At 42.8% G+C, this 22,188-nt stretch overlaps 1 protein-coding gene across 1 annotated transcript in view; it reads right to left on the bottom strand.

Moving 5' to 3' along the window:
* Positions 1-21,739, bottom strand: part of CASTOR2 (cytosolic arginine sensor for mTORC1 subunit 2) — a 164,045-nt gene extending 142,306 nt beyond the window's left edge. Inside the window, exon 1 of the mRNA XM_006274128.4 lies at positions 21,303-21,739. Coding sequence (XP_006274190.1) covers positions 21,303-21,415 — 113 coding nt within the window. The 5' untranslated portion in view covers positions 21,416-21,739. The remainder of the gene's footprint in view (positions 1-21,302) is intronic.
* Between the last annotated feature and the right edge of the window lie 449 nt (positions 21,740-22,188).

Raw genomic sequence — 22,188 nt, 5'->3', positions numbered from 1 at the left:
AATTGAGCACAGACCTGGGAAGCTAGCAAATCTAAAAACTTGACCCAGAGCTGCTCCTTACCCGTACATTTATTAACGAGGTTTGTATACCTAACGAAAAGGGAAAGCTAGCCAAGAAAGTGATCATGGGTCTAGTGAGATCTGCTGGGACCTGACCACTCTTTCTACCAACTCAGAGAAAAAAATATTAGTTCATGGCAACGTCAAAGAATAAAAGCTAAACCCAATTGTGAGCCAAACCTAATTTCCAGTCGCACAGTGCACACACTTCAGATTAAATCCTAGACTTCTTTTTACCAGACATTTAATAGCACAGCGAAGTTTATCTTTGTCAAGATGGGTAAGGCAGGGTCAAATATTTCACCGGATTTCCATAAAACAAAATTTCAGTTTCACTTAACGATGCAGGGAGCACGTGTTGCTGGGCGGCATGGTGGGAAAACATCATTGTGTTACCGGCCTTTTGGAAACAGCTAAGCACCAGGAAGCACCCAACAACCTTGTATGCCGGCAAACAGAACTGGACTTGGGTCTTCTGGAGAAAAAATACCAATAAATAAGGACAGAGCTCTCTACCTCCCCCCCCAATTAAACTAATGGCAAGACTCCCATCCAACCATAATTTCTCCTGTTTCACAGGCTGAGTCTCCTCATTATCAAGCAAAACCATCCAACACTGAGCCAGGCTCTTTTAATCTTCTGCCTTGAATTACAGTATCAGCCTGATTCATATCAGCTTGTTCTACTGCCAGCTGTAATACAACCATACAAAGAAACTCAGCCTTGATAAAAGGATTGACGGTGGCTCCCAAAGTTGGAAACAAAACAAGGCCTAGTTAAAAAAAAAAAATTAAAATAATCACAGCTTTAAAACACTGTTGTTCGAGCACTTTCAAACCAGGATCTTCCCTATCAAATACCAAGGAAATTTAAGAGGATCAACAATGATCGCAACTGGCCATTGATGGATATATTCTCTAAATTAAGCCTTTATATTAGACGTAGCGATAAGATAAATGCTCTGTTTCCACCATAAACCTGGAAACTTGCATATGGCACTGCTGCAGGATGTTTAGTTGGTGCAAACCTACAACCTCCTGTCTCCCACTGGAATTTGACTGTTGCCTGATACCTATTGCCTTTCATCTTGCGAGATGCTCTACAACCCTGTGAACTTTTGCTTGGTGCTGGGCAACATGCTCGGCATGCCTAGGTGGGGATGATGACCGAAAACAAATGGTCTTTGGGGATGACTAAGCTGAATGCAGAGAAGCAGATTCCCAAACGGAGGCCAAGCGCTTCTACTTGGACACTCTTGTCAAAGGCATTCGTAGGCTCCAGTGCTGTTAGCATTTTGAGTTGGCAATTTAAAGTCCAAAAAAGCTGAGCTGCTGCTGCTTACTGCTGTGTGCCTAGAGACCAGGGGATAGTCCGTCTCCAAAATTATGGCTTAGTGTCACTACGGAGCTTATTTCACCAATACGTGCCAACAACAAACAGGCAGTCCTGCGGCCTCAAAGAGTGAGGCAAAGGGAAAAAGTCAGAAGAGCGTGACCAAGTCAACTAACCTCTACACCAGTGCCTTCTTACCCTGCCCCGACACAGAATGGTTTCAAGCCATCCTGAAGCCAGCCAAATAACACACGTTCCACGACTATAATATTTGACTTCATGCGTGGTCAACTTGCACCTGACCCAATAAAATAAGAGGAGGTGTCTAAGTGGTGGATACACAGTTCGTATGTCCCCAAGTACCCCAGGCCCGGACTTTGGTACTGGCCAAGCAATTATGCCTAGGAATAGAATCGGGGTTGTATTTTAACTTCCTGTTGCAATCAACTGAAAGCCACAAATACGATGAGGGTTGTGGGCTCCCAGCCTCTGGACTATACAGGTTATCGGAAAAAGACAAAACAAGCACCTGAGCCAACTGCAAATGGGCTGAACTGAAAACCTCCCGCATCACTGTAGGTCCAGTCCCAGCACTTAGCTGACGTTACAATTCAGCTGCCTTTAGCATTTGGAATGACAGAGGCATAGCTCAGTTGTGCGCCTCCATCTCTCTCCTCCCTTTTATCAGATGAAAAATTCCCGCTACGTGCATAGATTATGTTTTAGCGCTTCCCCGCATTTACTCATGAACCCACGTCCTGTAAAGTCTATAGGATGTCTCTTGTGGCAGGAGGACTTTGTATTATTGTAGCATCTTTCATGCAAAGACTTTATAAACAATTCCCCTTCCTGCGAGGTAAGCGTTAGCCCATCTCACGTGTGGGGAGGAGGAGATGTTACACTTCAGTTGCTGCAGCTGGAAGAGGCATCCCAGAGGTTACTTCAGCCGTCCCAGGGTCTGCTAGCAGAGTAGCTATGGTGGCACGCAACTCAGCAAGAACTGGAAAACCCACACGAGGAGCAGGGGAGATGCTCAAGCAGTTAGTCCACATTGACTGTTGTGGTTATAACACTAGTAATACCCATACGCGGATCCACAATTTTCAAAAGGGGAGCGGCCAGGAGCTGCAAACAGCACTACCCAGGTGGTTGCACTGCCCCATGGGAGCAGAAATCAGGGTCTTTCTCCTTAAGTCCCTAAATCATATAAGAATCCTACTCCCCAGCCCCCTCTCCCTTCCCCACCATACACAGTGGCACCTCTCCTCCCCTCCCATTCCCCTCTCTATTTATGCCTGTAGGCACAGGGAGACCCTCCCGCCACCACCACTGTCCCAGCTGCTCCTGCCTTATTCCAGTTAGAGCTGCAGGGAGGCAGGTTCAGCTGAGGACAGCGATGGTGGCAGGTGGGTCCTCCTCTTTGCCTGCTCCCAGGCTGGCAGGAACACCTGTGTGGGAAGAGGAGGGGTGGAGGAAGCTGCTTGCTCCCACTGCCACTGTCCCTAGCTGAGCCCAGGTCCCCACACATCACATAGAAGTGGCTCTGGACCTCTCCCTTGCCCCAAGGGCAGCTCAGGCAGGAGAAGGGAAGGGAGGAGAGATGTGTAGCTGAGCGTGTAGGAGAAGGGAGGAATTCATACTAATTTTGGGGACTTGCTCCCACAGCACCGTGGTCCGACAGAGGGATGTGACGGTGCCGCTGACCCCCCTCTGGGTCCACGCAGTTAATACCCAAACTAGCCAATTTAAAGGTAGCTCAAGTATATCTGAACAAGCTACAGTCATGGCAGCAGTTGCAGCACAGACAGCCTAAGAGAGGTTTAGTGATTTATCTATGGCTGCATAAGTCAGCTACAGGGTCAGAAGTAAGTTTCTAGTGCCCTAGCTCCCTGCTCTCTGCATCAGCTAGAAGACAATTTTCCTTCCCATGCAGAAAGATCATGATGGATCCATTTACTTCCCTCAGCCAAAGAAAGATCAAGTAATGACATTAGTAAGAGGGAATTCATTCATGATTGAAGAAAGCTGGGACATCACAGGAACAGACACCATGTCCCTGGAAAAAAAACTCACTGAAAAATAATGTACATTTTACAGAAAACAAATGTTGGTAGAGCAAAGAGCTTTCCAATTCAACCCCTAAGCTATTATGTTGATCAATGCGACTTTAATAAGGAATCTGTGAGTGGTGAGAAAACAAATTTGATAGTGTGTCCTTTCAAGGTTATGCTCTTAACCCTATATTAAAAAGGCATTTATATACATTAAATGCAAAGCTTTGTGCGATACAAAGACATATGAAAGAACCAGCGGACCAAAAGAGGGTGGGAAATGTCATTTCTTCTAGTTTAAAAAAATTACAGTGCACGGCAGTTGCCAATTTTATAAGGTTCTCAGTTCATCTTTGGGATGATCTGAGAACAAAATGATTAGCAGTGTGAGATGACAGTGATCAGTAGCCAGTTCCTGGAAAGCTGATAAGTTATTAGGCTAAACAATGCATCACTATTATGAGTAAGTCAGTGCACTAACTGTAAATTTCCTTGAAAGCTGAGCAGTGCATGATTACACTCGTACACTCGGAGACTCCCTGCTGGCAGCTCAGTATTCTGCTATTGTTCCGAGTGCTACAGTCATAATAGTGCTCTGGGTACGGCAGCCTGAAAATGTATTCTTCATAGTCAGCCTGGGCGATGGCAGCTGTCATCTGAAGGATACTGGGAAGCGAAACATTCTCAATCCTGAAACGCAGCTATTAGAGCCCCTAAACACTCATGGTTTTGTTTGTCTTCACAAGCTACCTCTCATTTCTAGCTGGCTCAATTTCAATTTCAAGAGCACTCTGACTTCGGAATGACATATATACATACGGCTCCACCGGAGTGTAGCTTGGTTTTTTGGGCGGTTGCTTTTTTTTGTTTCCAATGACCCTTAGAAAGGTTTCTGTTGCTGCCTGAAACCTGAATGGACATTTGTCAAATCTACCTGAATACATCTTCAAGGCATAAGCAAAGAACAAAGGTCTCCTCCATGTACAAATCTGGATGAAGTAGGTATTTAGGATGGGAAAAGATGAGATCAGCACTAGCAGGAAATGAACCTAAAATGGTAAATGCAGAGGGAAAACAAGGCCCATATTTCTCTCGCTCACATGCATACACATACAGTCATACAGATCTGTTAGAGATGGCGCAGAACCAGGTACAGGTTTCTGGTCCTACCATAAACTTAGTACATGAGTGTGGGGAAGTCGTCACACGCTCTGGCTAGGGACAGACATTTAAAAAGCCTGAGCCTGAATTGGTTCAATCTTTGCAGGTTAGTCTAACCTGGCTAGGCTGAATCAGTTTGTACAGACATCCCAGGCTCAGGCTAGATGCTGGGGGTCGCTAAAGCAGCCCTCCCCTTCCCTTCCATACTACCGAGCTGGGGAGGAATGGCCAGGCCCAGGCAGGATGCTCTGATTTGGGAGGGGTTCCCCCCCTCCCCCTGATAACAGAGTATTTATCAGCATTTATTACCCCATCAGAAAACAAAACCTCTCTCATTAGTTCAAGCTCTTCTTAAACAACTTGTTCCAAAGAAGGAATGGAGGGATATTACCAGCAGACCTGTTGATTAGCTCCAAAGAGCCTTAAGCCACCGTCCTTTGTCCCATCTCCTACGGCACGGACATAGCCAGCATGTGGTCTGCTAACTAATGTTGAGAGGAGTCTGTGCAAGGCAGAGGGGAGAGGGGATCCCTGCTTAGCAGAAAGTGATGAGGGGAGCAGGGGCAAGCCAGGCAGATGCCTGATGACTCTGCTGGAGCTCCAGACAGGGAGCAGAGGGGAGGGGCCAGCCCTGCTGTGGAGCAGAGAGCCCCATCCAGCCCAGAGAGCATGCCGGGATGCTGGGGAAGTCTGGTTTAACTTAAACCAGGAAGGGGTCTGGGATAGACACTGCATAAACCAGTTTGACCCAAATCAGTTAAGTCTGATACTACATTCTACCAGGTTTATCTCAAACCGATTTCAGCAATTTTCAAACCGGTTTATGTGCACTGAAAATCTGTTCTGTTACAGATTTAAACCAGTTTCTGATCACTTAAACCCGTTTATGTGTAGTGTCTGTCCCTAGCCTTTGTCTCTGCGTCCATGCCCGTGTCAGACAACATCAGCATTTACGTGTCTCTTAGAGGTGCAGTTAAGCATAACTCATGATTCAAAAGCATGGGCCAGAAAAGTATGAGGTAGCTGCTGTATGCTGTAGAGGTACTGAAAAAAAGTCATTTAGGACCTCAGCCTCACTGCAGGCATACAGTATAGGTTGAAGCAATTCCTGCCCTGAATGCTCATTGCTATTTAAAGGGGGGGGGGGGGGGGGGAAATGGGACTGCGGCACCTGTCTTCTACCTAAAATGACTCCTTCCTCGCAGAAGCTACAAAAATATCATATTTGCAAGTTCCTGCGTGAAGAGTTTGTCTCTCCTCATTTTGGGTCTGTCACACCAGACAGGTTGAGAGGTAACTTATGTTAGCAAGCAAATCTTTCAAATTCCTTTTGTGGCTTAATTTTTAACATCAAGAAGCCATGGAGGAGTCGAAGCTATTCTGCCTTTCACAGAGCTTTTGGGCACTAAGTGCCTAAATCATTTGGAAAATGGCACTTTGGTATTTGGGAGAATTCTATCAATCAGCTCCCATTAAGTCTGACATCAAACTAATATTAAATGGGAAGAAATCATAACACTGGAAACATTTGACAAGTCCTTAAAACACTGCTGCTAATTCATTTTAACTTTCTTATCTAGACTTAGTTAAAAAGCACTCTAAACTTTTATTGCCCTCTCTCAAGTTGTACAGTAGGTGTAACCAAGCACATGTTAAAATAAGCTGGGGAAAACTGTACTGATTTACCACATTTTTTAATTTAGGGACTTTTGGTGTTTTTTTATTTTTCAGACAGTAAAATAGGAGAAGAAAAGATTATCAATAATGGAGTTTCTCCCCAAAACAGAATGCAATATTCCAGAACATTACTCCAGTAACAGGCATGCTAGTGGATGTGAATTAAGTGCCCCCCTGACCATCTTATTCAATGCATTGCTTCTATCTAGACATGTGGCAGGGCCTACTTAAATCATGCATGCAAAGGAGATGTTAACCTAGGACAGCTAATACTTATCTGAGTTGCTGTGGTCATCTAGAAAGTTACACAATTGTAGCAGAGTTAAAAAAAAAAAAAATCGAACAGTTATAATCTGTGGAAACAGCTCAACTTGAAAAGAGATAACTAGTGATAACGTGCCATGGAACCCTGTCAAACAGACTAACAGCCAAGGACATTTTGGTTTAAAGCTCTAAAAAAATACTATAAACAAAGACGAAAAATTAAGTTAAAGCATATGCTCAAGTACATGGCAAAAAGATGCCAGCGTTAATTTACAAAGCACACCATGTATTTTGCACATGCACGCGATCATCTGCATTTATGATTCTTCTCATTTTGTGCTGGTTACCCTATAAATAAGGCCGTTAATCAAACTTATAATGGCAAGCCCATTCCAAACACGCTTCGCTTCACAGGGCCATTAAAATGTAGTAACAGGCAACTAGGCATTGACTGTAGGATTTTGGCACCGATTCATATTTAAATGATGGCTTAAGGTTCCCAACCACCTTCTGTCAAAGTTATCAGTAAATGAACCTATCTGAGTTCTTAACTTGTGGGGCAGAAACAATCCTATTGCATTATTCATCGGGGCCTCTTTCACATGCTAGCACAAAGGGATACAGAAGCTTTTTTTTTGTCTGTGGCAACATCGCAACTACTGAAATATAAAACTATAGGCAAACTCTTTCCTTACAGGCTATTAGTCTTCTGTGTTGTAAAAATAAGCAGACCTCATTTGTCCTGGAGCCACACAGTAACTATTCCTGCTTTATACAAAATTATACTGGCTCTATGGTAAGGCCTACAGCCAAGGCAAAACAAATGACTCGCCATATTGGAAGTACAATGACCACCCCCCGTCCCAAGAGGCGTTGCTTTGGAGGAGCATGTTACCTTTATGAAGACCACGAAGAATATTCTCTTTACAGTGTGCTCTCATTGCCTGACTGCTCTGCAGTAGGACTTCAGGAACTCAGCATTAACCAGGGCATAATTATTACTGAAAGGCATTTCCCACACAATGCAATGTGGTAACACAGTCAAACTGAGAAAGAACCAGACATAATCCAAATGTTTTACCTTCTCTTAATTGCAGCTAATAAGACTTCCCAGTGAGGTTTTTGGAGTGGAAGGGAGAAAGGAAGACAAACTGGCTTGGCTAATGACACAGTAATTTGCAGTAAGAATAAAACATCCAACTTCCATCTAGTACCTTTACAAATCGGAATTACTCTGCACAGACATGGGGAGGGTCCCAGAGCCTCTGCTTCAGAGCTATGTCAAGTCCCCTTTGTACCCATTCAATCCCTGGGCAAGTAGGGAATGGTATAGACTCCAGTGTAAGTTAGACCAGCTGCAAGGCTCCTATAGTCTATTAGCCAAGGTCCTGCAAAATGTTGAGAAACTTGAAGAAATCAGTGAAGGGAGCAGTGTCCCCTCCAATAGTGTTTGATTTGAAAGAGGCATATCTCCAGACCTGGAGCTGAAACAATAGCAGTAGATCACAATTCTACTATTGACTGTCAAAGTCCTGTATAAGGTATTTCTTCCAAGAAGATGATAAAGTCAATTCTGGACAACCTGAATTCTCTCTAACCTCCCTCTGCACTCAGCTGAAATGATTCCGCTCAATGCTTACTGAGAAATTTGTTCATGGTAGTCATCAAGCCATCAGAATATTGTGACATCTGTATGTCACATACACAATGAAAAGAAAAAAATATTTTAATATTTTCCCCATATTAAAAATGGTGTGTGTATAGATCCCGTGAACCTCAAATGCACTTCCCCGCTATTAGGAATACAGCCTGTATCTTTAGCTTCCCACTGTTCTTCCTTATTGTTAAGTACCATCACCCTATGCATGGTATAGTCAATCAAAACTCCAGACCACGCTCCCAGATAATTTGTTAATTTTATTCACGTGGAAACATCTGAAGCCTCTGCTCATATTGCTAACCCTTGCCTGTAAGAACAGACAGTCAAAAAATAAAAGTAAGTTAGTGGCCTATAAACAGGGAAAAGTTTGAAAATCCATTACTTGCATTACTGTCTACAGTGAAACCTTTCGTTACTCAGGCTAAAAGAATAGGGCAGTATCAGGAAAGAACAAACTAAGTGTATGTACTTCATAGCACAGCTACAGGGTACAAGAGAGGGAACGAAAAAGTTTGATTAAGATTTTGCCTGACCTATGTACAAGCCAAATAGGTAGGAAACTGTAAATGTTTATATGGCACTCAATACTCATCACCTGACCCTCTTCAAATCTTTAATGTTTTATCATCATAACATCCCTGTAATGTGTGTCACTACTATTATCTCCATATTATTAAATGCGGAACTGACACACAAGCAAAATTATTTCCCCAAGATCACTTAGCAAGGTAGTTAAAAAGTTAATTAAAAAAACAAACAAATTAGATATATAAAAAAAATGTTCTTATTTAGATTGAAGCACATTCTCTTTCCTAAACACAAGTATTTTTTAAATCATGACAGCCAACACTAAGGCCTAAACTTTCCATAATTTATTAAAATAAGTTAAATAAAAAGCAAGCCTGATACATTTCCTGCCTAAGTTTTGAAGACAATCAAATTGGCTAAGCAACTGGAACCAGAGTCTGTTGCTCTCATGACAGCATAGCTCCTCCAAATGTGGAATTCCTTTGATACTATTTATTCAATTTAGTTTGGTGTCATGTTTAGTTCATGACAAGTTGAAAAAGCAACTAAAAGTAGAAACACAAGACAAGAATGTTTTTATTTTCCAATTCACGAATAAAAAGCAAATGTAAGAGGCTGAGATCTATTAGTTCTAAAATGCTGAAGAATGTGGTGACTTGAAACAATCAGTTCAACTGACTAGCTAAGGATAATATTTCTTTTGTTTAAACAAATCTGTTTGAAGTAGCAAAACTTGTTCTGATACTGTTTTCCTTATGCAGATGGCACCTTAAATTTAAGCTTATGCAACTAATAAGCAGTTTTAAAATGCTGCTTTTCTGCATATTTAATTGCATTCCAGTTTCAAGCTAAAGCAGTAGAACAAAAACCAAAAAATCACAAGGATCAAAATCAATCCTCCACTAAAAAAAGAAATACCATTCATCATTTTCTAACATAATAAAATGTTTAAATTAAGATTCTAAATAAATGGAAGTTAAGCTGCATAATTGCTTAAATATGTACAGTAAAAGCTCTGTTATTTGGCATCCCCCCCAGGAGTGGGGGATGCTGGTTAATCAAATATTCCGGTTAATCAAATGTGCACTGTCTGGTGCACTCCCCGGCATCAGTGTGCCGGGGGACAGGGAGAGGGACCCTGTTCAGGCAGCTTTGCCCTGGGCTGAAGAAGTGGCAAGAACTCTGCTCACGGTAGCGGCGAAACCCGGAAGTGGTACTTCCAGTTTCGCCTTGGCCGCCTCCCTCGGATGCCGGTTAATAGAGTTTTCTGGCTAATAAAGTGCCGTCTAACACAGCTTTTGCTGTATATAGCACAGCCTTTTAGTTGGCAAAAATAGTATCAAGTTTAGCATAAGGACTACATCTAGATACAAATCAACATCTTCCTGGTTACCAACAAAGGAGAACTGACTTTTCTTTGAGAAAATAACTGCAGTACAACTATAAAGCAAAATTCAAACAAATCCTTTAAATCAAGGTTTCTTCATGGCTGACATCATATCAATCTACTAGGGCTGTGTGAAGCTTCAGTCCCCGATTTGATTCGGTGGAGATTCGGCCCAATTTGGTAGCTGAATCTCTGAACTGAATCAGAGGACCCTTTAATCTCTCCGAATCGAATCGGAACCCTCGGAAAGATTCGGACATTCGGACATGGACACAGCTTTAAATGTTTTTTCTATATACCTCTAGGTAGCAGGCAGCTCGTGAACACTGCGATGCTGGGGCATACGGAGTGTCCCATGGGAGCGCAGGTGGCTCTCCAGCAGACCTGGAAGTGGACCGGAAGCACTTCTGGTCCACTTATAGGTCTGCCGGAGAGTGCACCAGAGCCCCCCTTACCTCCCCAGCTCAGTGACTGGTGCCTCCTGGGTCTGGGGGGGCACCAGGGGTCCCCTTGCGGTTGATCGCTGAGTCTGGGGGGCACAAGGCCCCCCGGGCAAACCAGAAGTGGACTGGAAGTACTTCCTGTCCACTTCTGGGTTTGGCACCAAGCACGTGGGGGCCCTCCCCACGCCCCTGTGGGACGCTCCATGCGCCCCAGCATTGCAGCATTCATGAGCCTCACCTGGTACCTCAAGGCATGTACAAAATCATTTAAAGCTGTGTCTACGGCCGAATTGCTGACTCTCTGCATCAGCATTAAATCTTCAGATTTGGATTTGTCTGAATCGAATCATGGACAGTGATCCGAGTCAACAAATCAAAACACTGTCCCCAATTCAGGCTAAATCCAAATTGAATACGGCCCACTTCGCACACCCCTACGATCTACCTACCACACAGGGCGCCTTTGGCAGAATAGAGCGTTGATCACAGGGCACTTAATCAAACCAAGAGACAGCTATGATCCCCCATACTTGGGTACCAGTGTAGCCGACATGTGTCACCACAATCCTTTACCAGATGCCACTATTTCGAAAAGTCCCAAGATAGAAGAGAAAGCAGTTTTGGCTCAGATAGATACAAAGCCTGAACGTTCGTTATTACTTAGTTAATTCAGGGGCAGAAAGGCCTTGTGTTTTTAGCTTCTTATCAACCTCGCAACTTGCAAATATTCCTAATAATCCCTGCGAATCCAGGGCTTAATATTAATGTCTCAGGTTAGAAAATTGCATCAGATTCCAATTCATATATTAGGAAAAGGACAAAATCTACCTATTTCAGCACTTCATATATAAAAGACTTGAAAGCAGCATTCTGTTATCGGTTTGACTTGTATTAACTGAGGTGCAAAGGATCTCTAGCACCGTCATTATCAGGATTGTCCATGCTTTGTCACAATAAAGAAACAGTCACCAAGTAGACAATTGCTTACATATTAACACAGTCATGCACAGGTAAGAGCCTTGTTCTTATCTTCTTCAACATATCAATATAAGTTGGTTGTAGAGTTCACCATAATGAGAGCATGTAGTTGACTGACAGGTCCCTCCCCACACCTCTCTATGGTTACAACATTATGCATTAGCTTGCATCTTAAATGTCACTTTGAGAGGCATGGTAAATTAGCTCAGGCAGACTAACTCTCTGGCCCATCAAGCCAAAGCTATGGAAATATATGAAGAAGTGAGCACAATTTACTTAAGATACCCCAAAAGGAGTTGTAATTTTAATCGTCAGTAGTCCAGACTTCAGCACTTCTCTATTATATCAGTTTTTGCTACTTCGCACTTCTGCCATACTGACTTTATCTAAGAAAGTGTATGCTGGCTGGCTGCTTCTAAGCTGCTACCTCTTAATTTTACTCTCTGGTTAAACATACTTAATCCAAAGTGAGGAAGTTAAAGCATTGAAAGTTTTTTTTTTTGGAGGGCAGAATACTTGATCAAGCGGTGCATGTTTCTTATGCATCAGACCATAAAAGTGAAATTAGAGTCCCAGTTACTCAGGTCACCGCAACAAAACTTTGTAAACTAAATCTGGAACCAAAAAAGAACTGTGTGGTCACAAAGACGTCCTAACCAATCTTGACGTCTTTTATGCTGAAATAAAACATTTTGCGCTTGTTAATTTTGTGAAACCCAACTGTATTTTCTAATTAGTTACACTACTCAGGAAAGACTACTGCAACTCACAATTTTTGCTCTGTTGATTCTGAACTGCAATGAATGGAGTTATTTCCTTACTTACATTCTTGTTGGATAAATTCTTCCTTTACCAGCATCCAGTTATCAGCAGATCAGAGCTGGAGTTTACTAATGTTGGCAATAAACAAAAGAACAAATCTGCACTGTGTTTCCTCTGAAAAAAGAAATGCCAATACTTGTCCAAATGCATTAAAACAGAGACATGACAGCTGATTAAGAAGTTATGCATTCCATAAATTAATTCATGCACCCAGAAGATAACTGTACTTCTTTTTTGATTTACATTTTAAGAAAGCAAAAATGGGGCATGGCCAAATAGTTCTAGGCCTCAGTCTGGGTTTTTTCTATATAATGTTAGGGGAATTAAGATGTGGATTCTAACTACCGTGTTAATAAACAACTCAGTCACAATATCATTAAGCAGGAGTAATAAAGCCATACCGGGCGCAGATTATGTAACATCTGCAGCACTGTAGTTTTACTAATAAAGGAGTAGTGCACCCTACCATAAGAAGAACGGTGAATCTCAAACAGGGCACCATGGCACTTTGAGATCTTTTCGGGGTTGCCACACAATGCTAACATGTTCGATTTGCAAACATGATTCACAAGATAAACCCAGAGATTTTAAATTGGAGTCAGTGTCCAAAACATTCTGATCCATTGTGATCTTTGAGCTCTTTGCAACAGAAAAATTGCTTTATTATGTTTCTGTAGTTAAAAAACAAGTGAAAACTAAGAGCTGGCATTTTCAAGGGGGGCCTTGAGTCTAACCAGAGGTGCCTCAAGTTAATGGAGGAATGTCTCGAGTCAAAAAAGGTTGAGAATCACTGGTCTAGAAGCCAGAGGGGTATTAACATTTTTGGTGTGCATACTGCCTTTCATCTGAAGCCTTGAACAAACAGGGAATCTCAGACTATTTCCAGGAGGTAAGTAGTAAAAAAACTGCCCAAACTAACTTCCCCAAGTATTTTACTGACAGTACTAATTTTGCATGCTACATCAGTAAAATGCAGTGGAGCGAGGCAGCAGTTTGCCAATGCATAGAAACAGGGCACCAAAAAACCCCAAGCAAACAAACAAACAAAAAAAAACCAACCCCAAAAAACCCAGATCCAGTTGTAATCTCAATAGTCAGGATGTAGTTGCTTGAATTCAAACAGGAAGAAATGCAAGATTAATGGCCCTTGTTATGACCAATGGCAAGATAGGATCACAACCTCAGTTTTACCTAATCTGTGCATCGCAGCCTCTCTCCAGGAACACGATGCTCCATGGCATCAGGTTAGGGATTTGCCTGGTACTTGTGTTCCCATGCAGCTTCTAAGAGCTTCTGACCATTTCTGGCTTAGCATAACCTAACAAGGTCTAAGCCAGTGGCTCACAACTTTTGTACCAGGACCCATTTGTAAACATCAATGGCCACCCAATCCAGTGCCCCTCACCCCCAGCACCCCAGTATACGCAGGAGATGGGTGTGTGGGAGGAATGGGGGGCCCAAGCAGACCCTTGCAGGCTGGAACGCTGCCAGCCTGCAAAGGAAAAGCCACAGTTTCCAACATCTTTCTCCTTTAAAGGAGAATCCATTTTCGACGTTTCTTTATGACCTTTTCATATATTCTTACAACCAACTTTTGGGTTGTGACCCATGGGTTGAGAAACTCTGGTCTAAAGTGACCACAAGACAAGATTGTAGGCAACAGTAACAGTAACAAAGGAAGTGAAACAAGAGCGAGCCCATCTGGCCCATGGGTCACAAAAAAATTGAAGAGGGAGAAGGATGAGACTCAATGTTTGTTATAAATTATAAGGCCAGGTACAGACATCACACTTTTACCAGTGTAAATGACTGGAAACTAGTCTATGCCCATGATGCAAATTAAAGGGGAGCTTGGGAGGGGGGGGAAGGGGGTCTAAGCCCCACCATAAGAGACGAGAGCCTCCCTGTAAGGTTTGAAATTCATAACCTTGGGGGTCTCCGATTGGATTTCTCCTTCACTTAAGTAAACTTGTTAATCAATGAACTGGTTTAATTTTATTTTTTTGCAGATCCCCCAAGAGTCAAAGTGTAATTCAAACCCTGCCTATACCCGAAACAGAACAGAAGTTCGGCATGCATAGACCGATTAAAAAATGGTGAAACTCAGTCTGAGATTTGCCCCGTCCCCCCATTTCCACCAAAGGGCAAATGCGGTTTATGTTTGCTACCTGTCTAACTAAACCGTTTACAGAAAACACTAAAACTTAAATGGACTCTGCCTCGGGATTTTCAAATGTCTGCACCTAGCCTAGAAGACCCGATCAGCAGGGAGAAAACCAGTTATTTCCAACGTTTCAAGTATTATAAACATTAGACCTTGTCCCACCCACGGAAATTTTGGCAAGCAACTCTTCATGAGCATGAAATGAAGGTATTCCCACTTAGAGTCATGCTCTCTGCTTTGCCTCAGGTTTCCTTGAACTTACCTGAAGTTTACTGGGCAGTGAACTGCTGCTAAATTTGTGAGTCTGAATATCTAAATCAGATTAGGCAGGTATCCAGGAACAGTACTTTGGAAAATGCTGAACCAGGAAGGAGCAGAAGGGAACCCTTTTTTCTCTAACACGCTTTAAGGACCAGCTCATCCACCCTGTACCCTCCTTACTCAACAACCTATGGACATGACCATTCAGATCCCACTGTGACAGAGAGGGGACTGGGGAGGGTCCATACAGCTCTGATGTTGCAGAGTAACTTTCAATAAAATCAAGGCCTTTTAGGCTTTTGAAAATCTGCATCATACCAGCAATCACTAAAGAGAAAACAAAATGGACCATCTTTTGGAAGCAAGCAAAATCTTTTATCCTTTTCAAATGCTTTTTATGTGGCCCCATCTAGAGGTTTGTGGAACCGACCAATAGTAATAACTTGCTCTTTGACAAAGATGAGTTCTAACCTGAGCTCCAACATGCATTTATTGAACAGCAATACGCCAAAGTTAGCAAAATCAAAAAATAAAATAAAATAAAATGCTAATTAAAAAGGATCAAATTTTGATGCCCAACCTTAAGTACATAATGATGGATTTTCAGAGGAGCCAAGTACCACAATTCACTTGAAAACTATGTAGGTGCACATATTCAACACCTTTGAAAGCTAGACCTAAGGGTCTTAGCAGGAGATCCCAAAAGACTCACCTTAACATCTGTGTCAGACTTCCCTGCTCTTGACAATGAGGATTCTGCTAATTATCTCCCACAGAAGGGCATCATGAGTATAAGATTTGTATAAAAGGGCTATGTAAATGTTAAAGAGTATTACCAGGACACTGCTAGGGAGATCTCGGATTGTGTTTTAAAAACAGCGCTGCAGGATACAAGACCAGAAACCATTTTCAAGCATAAAACACCTTGCACAAATTCATCTCCTAACCGCATCCTGATTAGGAAGTCATGTCGTTAGAGCCAGGTACAGCACTTTGGGCGCACTGTTTACCAAATCTTAACAGTATAGTTTGATATTAATGAAGTTGCTAGTTCTAGAAAGCTGTACATGTCTTCAAGTCATTAATCTCATCATCACTACTTTGTTTTTCAAAATCTACGTTTTTCTTCTTTTGTCCCCCATATTCTCATTGGCAGGCTCTGTCACACTCCCCTAAAAGCTACTCTCTCAGATGAGTCGTGGCTGGCTAGGAGAGCATCTTAGGCTACTTTACCTTTCCTCAATGTCACATCTTTTTAATTGGGTATCTGGAAACTCAGAAGGGAAGGGCTTACTTCTTGACCTACTGCCCTGTATGTTGACAGTATACCAAGGCATTGTTCAGAAGCCAAGAAGAATCAAGAGTGTAATTTAATATTACACACATACACACAATGCTGTAAAACTGGATGGGGTCATGCATGATGATAGGATGGACTTAACCGACTATATTGCACGGCTATTGAATGAATCTTTGTTCAGAGGACTTTGTAGAGCTAAGCACCTTGGTTGGTTTTACACTACCGAAACTTGCCTCTCCAACCGTATCTTTAAAGCCATTCAAAAGAAGGAGATTGCTCCTTCCTCCCTCCTTCCTATTGCTAATGTATAACCTGGGCATTGCCAAAAGAACAGAGACCTGCCCCTGCCCCTCCGCTTAGATTTTAACTTCTAGATGGTAAAAAAGAAAATGCAATTTAGAGCCTTTCAAGTAGCAGGATGAAAGTGAAGGTGACAGATGACAGCAACATATCCACCAATCAATAGATATTATTCAAGTGAAAACCATTCCAACATGTCACTTGTGGTGCATCACCTTGTAGCAAGTGGCAGTTTAATCTTTATCACCGAAGCAGAATGGAGGGACTGGTGAGGTTTGGCAGAACAGTGGCTGCACCTTTTATGGCACTGTAAAGGTAATTGTGTTTGGTGCATCACTGATATCTAAGACACCAATTACCTATACAGCACTACAAAAGATAATCTTCAGAGAGAGAGAGAGGGAGGGCAAGGATGCAATAGCAGAAGCAGGTGATTCAGCTAGGGTCATTATTTTTCCAGCATCCAAGAGCACGCTCCATAATTTACAGAATATCAAGCGACAAGTTTCCTCCCACCAAGCAGCATACATGAGAAATATAAGCAGGATATCATACACCAGTAACAAACAGCAGGAAAACAGCAGAAAGACTGCTCCAACTACAAGTTAGCCTGGTTTCCCCCCTCTCTAGAAAACCCATAAAAGTCATGGGCTGACTGGCACGTGGAGTCAACCTACAAGTGGAACAATGTGGTATTAATGTGCAGAGCAAATAACCTGGCACAACACCCTTCAGGGACAGCCAGAAGGGTGTTGCTCCGGGTAATTTGCTCCAGCATGGTGATAGCAAAGCAGGTGACTCCACACAGGCTGGCCATGCAGGGAACCAGGTAGGGGCATCTCCTCTAGCATGCTGGCAGCAGGTTTGGCTTGCAGAAGTGCCAGAAGGCTAGTTGACCCAGGTTGCCACCAACCCACTGGTCCTAGGGATCTACTCCACTGTAGAGGGAGTCGAGCAGGACAGAAGCTGAGAAGCCCCAAGAGCCCCGCTCCAGGCGCCTGGCTTCATTGCAAGGAGCAGGGCATTGGGAAGGCTTGGGTCCCCAGCTCTCCCGACGGGTAACTACTGAAGCTGCAGGAAATAGCCCACAAGGTGAGTCAGGAAATAGCCCACAGGGTGAGCTGACAGGAAGCCATGCACTATGGCTATGCTGCTGAAGTGGAGATATTTAAAAAAAAAAGTTAAAATAGGTTTGAATTTATTTTTATTTAACAGTGGAGTGTGCGTTTTGGAAAACACCAGCCATCCTGAAAATTTCCACCACCAAAACAAAAGTGTCCAAGATTGAATTTAAAAATATCTAAAAGACAACGTGTTTCATTCTTCCAAAAAACACAAATTAAACAATCTTCAGAGGTCACATCTGAATAGACACCTATGCATAACAACAGCACAGACATAACCATCCACTTTCTCCTTCCCCACACCCCCTGAAAATCAGGGCAGTTTGGATTCTGGTTGCCTAAAATTAAAGCAATCTGCATGCAGGCTTGGCTCTGGGTGCCACGTGAAATTGGAATCCAGACCTACAGCTCAAAAATGGCTTTTTAGTCAGGGTCTGTCTTTGTTTAATCCTGTAAACACTTTCCATTTATCTAAAAATATTTATCCTGATATGTATTGATGTGAAATTTTTGACTGAGGATAATTTGATGACAGCCCTGGGCAAAAATATCTTTGGTACAGAGGATGCTCTTTTGAGGTCAGCATTCTTAGTGCGTTTAACCCTTTAGGTCCTTTCCTAGGTTTGCAAGATTTTATAAGGGTAATAGCAGTTTGAGGACTCTACCTGTAGCTATTGACTCATATTTGGAGAAAAAGTGGTTTCTTGTCAAATTGAACTTGAAAATATTTGAATCAACTTATAACCGGAACACAAGATACGCTGTTCTCAGGTCTGACGTGCATTATGATTGTGCCGTTAAAAATAGATGGCCCAAATCCTCAGTTGGTGTGAACTGGTGTGGCTCCATTGAAATCAATAAGCCTGTACAGATGTGTATCATCAGAACATCTGGCCCATACATCTTACTCATGGTACATTACTGAGGAGCTTTGCTGCCATTTACCCTTTGCCTTGCTGGCCCACTGTAACTTTGGGCTGTCACTACCAAATTAGCACTTGTTTTAAAAATGTGGCTTGCATTTTATTGTAAAACCCTCAGTCAGTTTATCCCATTTGCTGTGCTGCTTTTCTTAAAAAGAAAAAGAAAAGAAGTTTTCACTGCCATGACAAGAACTCTGAGTCAAGGCGTTTGAGCTGGGCAAAAGGCTGCAAGTGGCAAAAGGCCAACTGGAAGGAGGGAGTATTTCGTATTCCCACCCTCTGCCTCCAAAAGGTGATCAAACAAATAATAACTATACAGGATTCAAAAGTTGGTCCAGCAATTCTCCTTAAGCAATGGAAGAATTTCACAATATAAGACACACTCCCACACTCCCCACAGGTCACTCATCAGACCCAAGAGCAAGTATTTACTTGGCAGGGCCTGTCCAGGGAATCTGAAGCTTCACAAACCACTTAAATTAGGATAGCGATGATTTCAGTGCTAGGTCACTGGTTCAAATCCACCCCGGACCGACAACTTCTAAAGTCATGACTGTTTAACAATACTTTGGCAGCCCTGGTGAAAGTGGAGGTGTCCCTGGGCAAATAAAGAGAGGGCAGAAGTAACCAGAAGTGTCCTAACAGAAAACCTTAATGAGCCAAGTGAGCTAGATTAACTTGGCTCATGTTCATACTTGTCCCCTGAAGGTGGGGTTTGGGATAAAGGAAGTCTCCAGAGCGCTCTGGTTTTGTGGTCAAAGTTACCATCACTCATTTTTTTAAAAGAGCAGGACGACAGAATAATGCATTATAAAATCAGCCGTGCTCCCTGCTCCCACTGTCAGGCCTAAGCTTCCTTTGTGCAGATGGGGTTTGTCAGCACAGAAACGCCTCAAAGCAGGCTCCTGGTTTTGCTAAGTCCTTGCAAAGCATGGGCACCGAACCCACTACTTCAGTAGTGTTTGCTGGTGTAAGGATGACAGACACTCCTGTCCTGAGATCTCTGCCATCTCCAACAATCAAAAGGGGGGAAACAAATAAAATATTTAACAAACCCAAACAGAAGCTATACCCCTGCCAGGGTATTGATCCAGAAAAAGAAAAAAAAAATTACCAGAGGCTCCATGAAATCCACTAGCCACTTTACTATGGCTACTGATCCCATGTGGAAGGCAATTTAATGCCACAGCAGTATTACCCTGAGTGCTACACACGAATGCAAAGGACGTGGGCTGCAACCCTGACCGTTCACAATGATCTGGCGTTGTGGATGGGAAATGTAACATGAAGCTAGGAGACAACTGGACCATCCTTGAACTTGAAAAACAAGCTGTGTATGAAAAGCCCCAGATTTAAAGGCTCTGGTGCCGACTTGAATACGGATGTCCGAAGTGACAGAAAATGAAGTGTCCTGATTAACAATTACGGGAAACAAAGGTGAGAGCAGTCACTTATTTAGCAATGAATGGTACATTAAAGAAAAATGCCTTTAATACCCTGTTGAGTATTCAGGGGCAGCGGTAAACAAGGTACTGATATACATTACGCTACAAACAATACCAGCGGTGAACCAACCCGGATGAGCCACAAATCAGAGTGAAATTTCAATGCATGAAGTTTAAGCTGGAAGATAAGGGACTGCAATCAAATTACACCACAAATAGATTCATTCATCCCTAAGCATTACTGAAGAGGGAAGATTGAATTAGAGATTGGAATAAAACAATTTAGAAAATAAATGGCACAAATTTATTTTCTATTTATTTTTCTCTGCACCCCCCCCCCCCGCCTCCTCTCCCTCCCTTCCCCCCACCAGCAAAAGTCCCCAGTCTTTAAAGAAAAATGAGATTTAGGATGATTCAGTGAAGGAAACTGAAATACTAATTATCAGGCTGGAAAAACAAGAAGAGTTTGAGTTATATTATTTACCTCCCACTCTAGCTGAATAAACCAACAAAAGTCAACATGCTAACCCCTAGATATAGAGTGTACATTTGCAATTCAAGTTGTTTTCTTCTCAGGCCTTGGCAGAATATATAAATCGCATAAACTGGTCAAAAATATTTTTTTTAAATTCTTCTCTCACACACACGCTACCTCCCACTGCCTGTTTTTTTGCAGAAATCGAAGAAACCTAATGAAACCCATATTACTCAATAATGGTCCTTGACAAAAAAACAACCCAAGAGTGCAATGTATGCAGGTCGACTCCTTGCCACCCCCCCCAAAGGCTTCCAGCACTGAAAAAAGCACCCTTTAAAACAAACTGGGCGATTTGCTCTTTTAATAACTGCTGCAAGCGAAAAAAAAAATCCCTTCTCCTCCTCCTCCTCCTCTTGCTCCTGCTGCTGCTGCTCTTGTCTTTGTTGTCCAGACCGATCGCCTTTTTATTTATTTCATTTTTGCAACGGAGGAAAAAAACAGTACTTTCTAGGCTTCCTTTTTTTTTTTCCTCCTTCTTTTCCCCCCTCTCTCTCCCTTGCACATTCCCCACACCTGTTTTCATTCATCCATTCATTTGCAAGGAGCAGCTCCCAGGCGAGATGTCCAGATTAAAGAATACATCAGCTATACAAGGGGGCAGACTAAGGATTTTTTTTCTTTTTTTTTTTTTTAAAAAAAAAAAGAAGAGAAATACAAAGAGAACCCCCCTCCCCACCCAAATATCCCCACCTGAAATGCCTGAAGAAAAGGGGAAAAAAAAATGCAGAGAGGAACAAAGTTGTTTTCCACCTCTACCCCCCCAACTCCTCACCCCCGCCCCCTTCCCATCCTGGTTTCTGCAACGGAATTAGCCAAGGGAATCTGATCTCACTTGCAGCCTCTTTTATCTTGCATTTTGCTTCCCTTATTTATTTGGCACTTACCTTGTCTTGGAGGAAAGGAAAGCAAGTTTGATTAATCCATAGGTAAACAACTGGATGCTCTCCTTGGCTATGCTGGCTACTTTAAGCCTGTGCTCTAAAATATGCAGCTCCATCTTTTCCTTTTTCTCATTTGTAGTTCATCTATGTTGGGGTTTTATTTTTATTTTTCTGAATGGGGAGGTGGGTGGTTGGGGTCTTATTATTATTATTATGATGTTGGATTCTTCTTCTTCTTCTTCTCCCCCTTTAAGACTCCAGTGAAGGGAAGGGAAAGGGGGGGGGCGGGGATGGGAAAGAAAAACCGATGGGAAAAGTTAGAGAGAGATTTCAAGCAAAAGAAGAAGGGGGAAGAAGGGAGCAAAGCAGAGGATCAGAGGCAAGAGGAGTTAAGGGAGCTCAGAGGCAGCAAAAGCTCCAGAGTGCAGAAAGCAGCTGGTGTTACAGTGTAACAAACAACTTGCCACTCAAACTGGCCTTCACTGAGCATGCGCATGGCGGGCGGCGCATGCTGGGAGTTGTAGTTCAGCCGGGTGGGAGGGAGCTTAGAGCCTGAGCTGCTGTGGGGGTTTATAGAGCCAAGAAGCAAATAGGTCCCTTGAGTGTTTTTTCACATCTCCCAGGGGAGTCTTCTCAAGGCAGTGGAAGAGGAGGGGGAGGCTGATGCTGAAAGCATCCTCCCTTCTAGGTTTTGCTGTGCTTTTTCTAAGAGCCCAACAATGCACAATTAAAAATGCAGAGGGAGTTTTTTTGCACCCCCCCCCAAACTACTTGATATTCAGAGGCCTCAATCCTACAGAAAGTTACACATGTAAGTGTTCCCAGGGGACCACCTGCCTGTATGAAGTATGAGCAGACCCTAAGAGACTCCTGGAAAACGCCGCTGGAC

This window comes from Alligator mississippiensis, chromosome 14 (assembly GCF_030867095.1).
Source record: "Alligator mississippiensis isolate rAllMis1 chromosome 14, rAllMis1, whole genome shotgun sequence".
NCBI lineage: Eukaryota > Metazoa > Chordata > Crocodylia > Alligatoridae > Alligator > Alligator mississippiensis.
The sequence above is the reverse complement of the archived record's forward strand: the minus strand, read 5'-3'. Positions and strand labels throughout refer to the sequence as shown.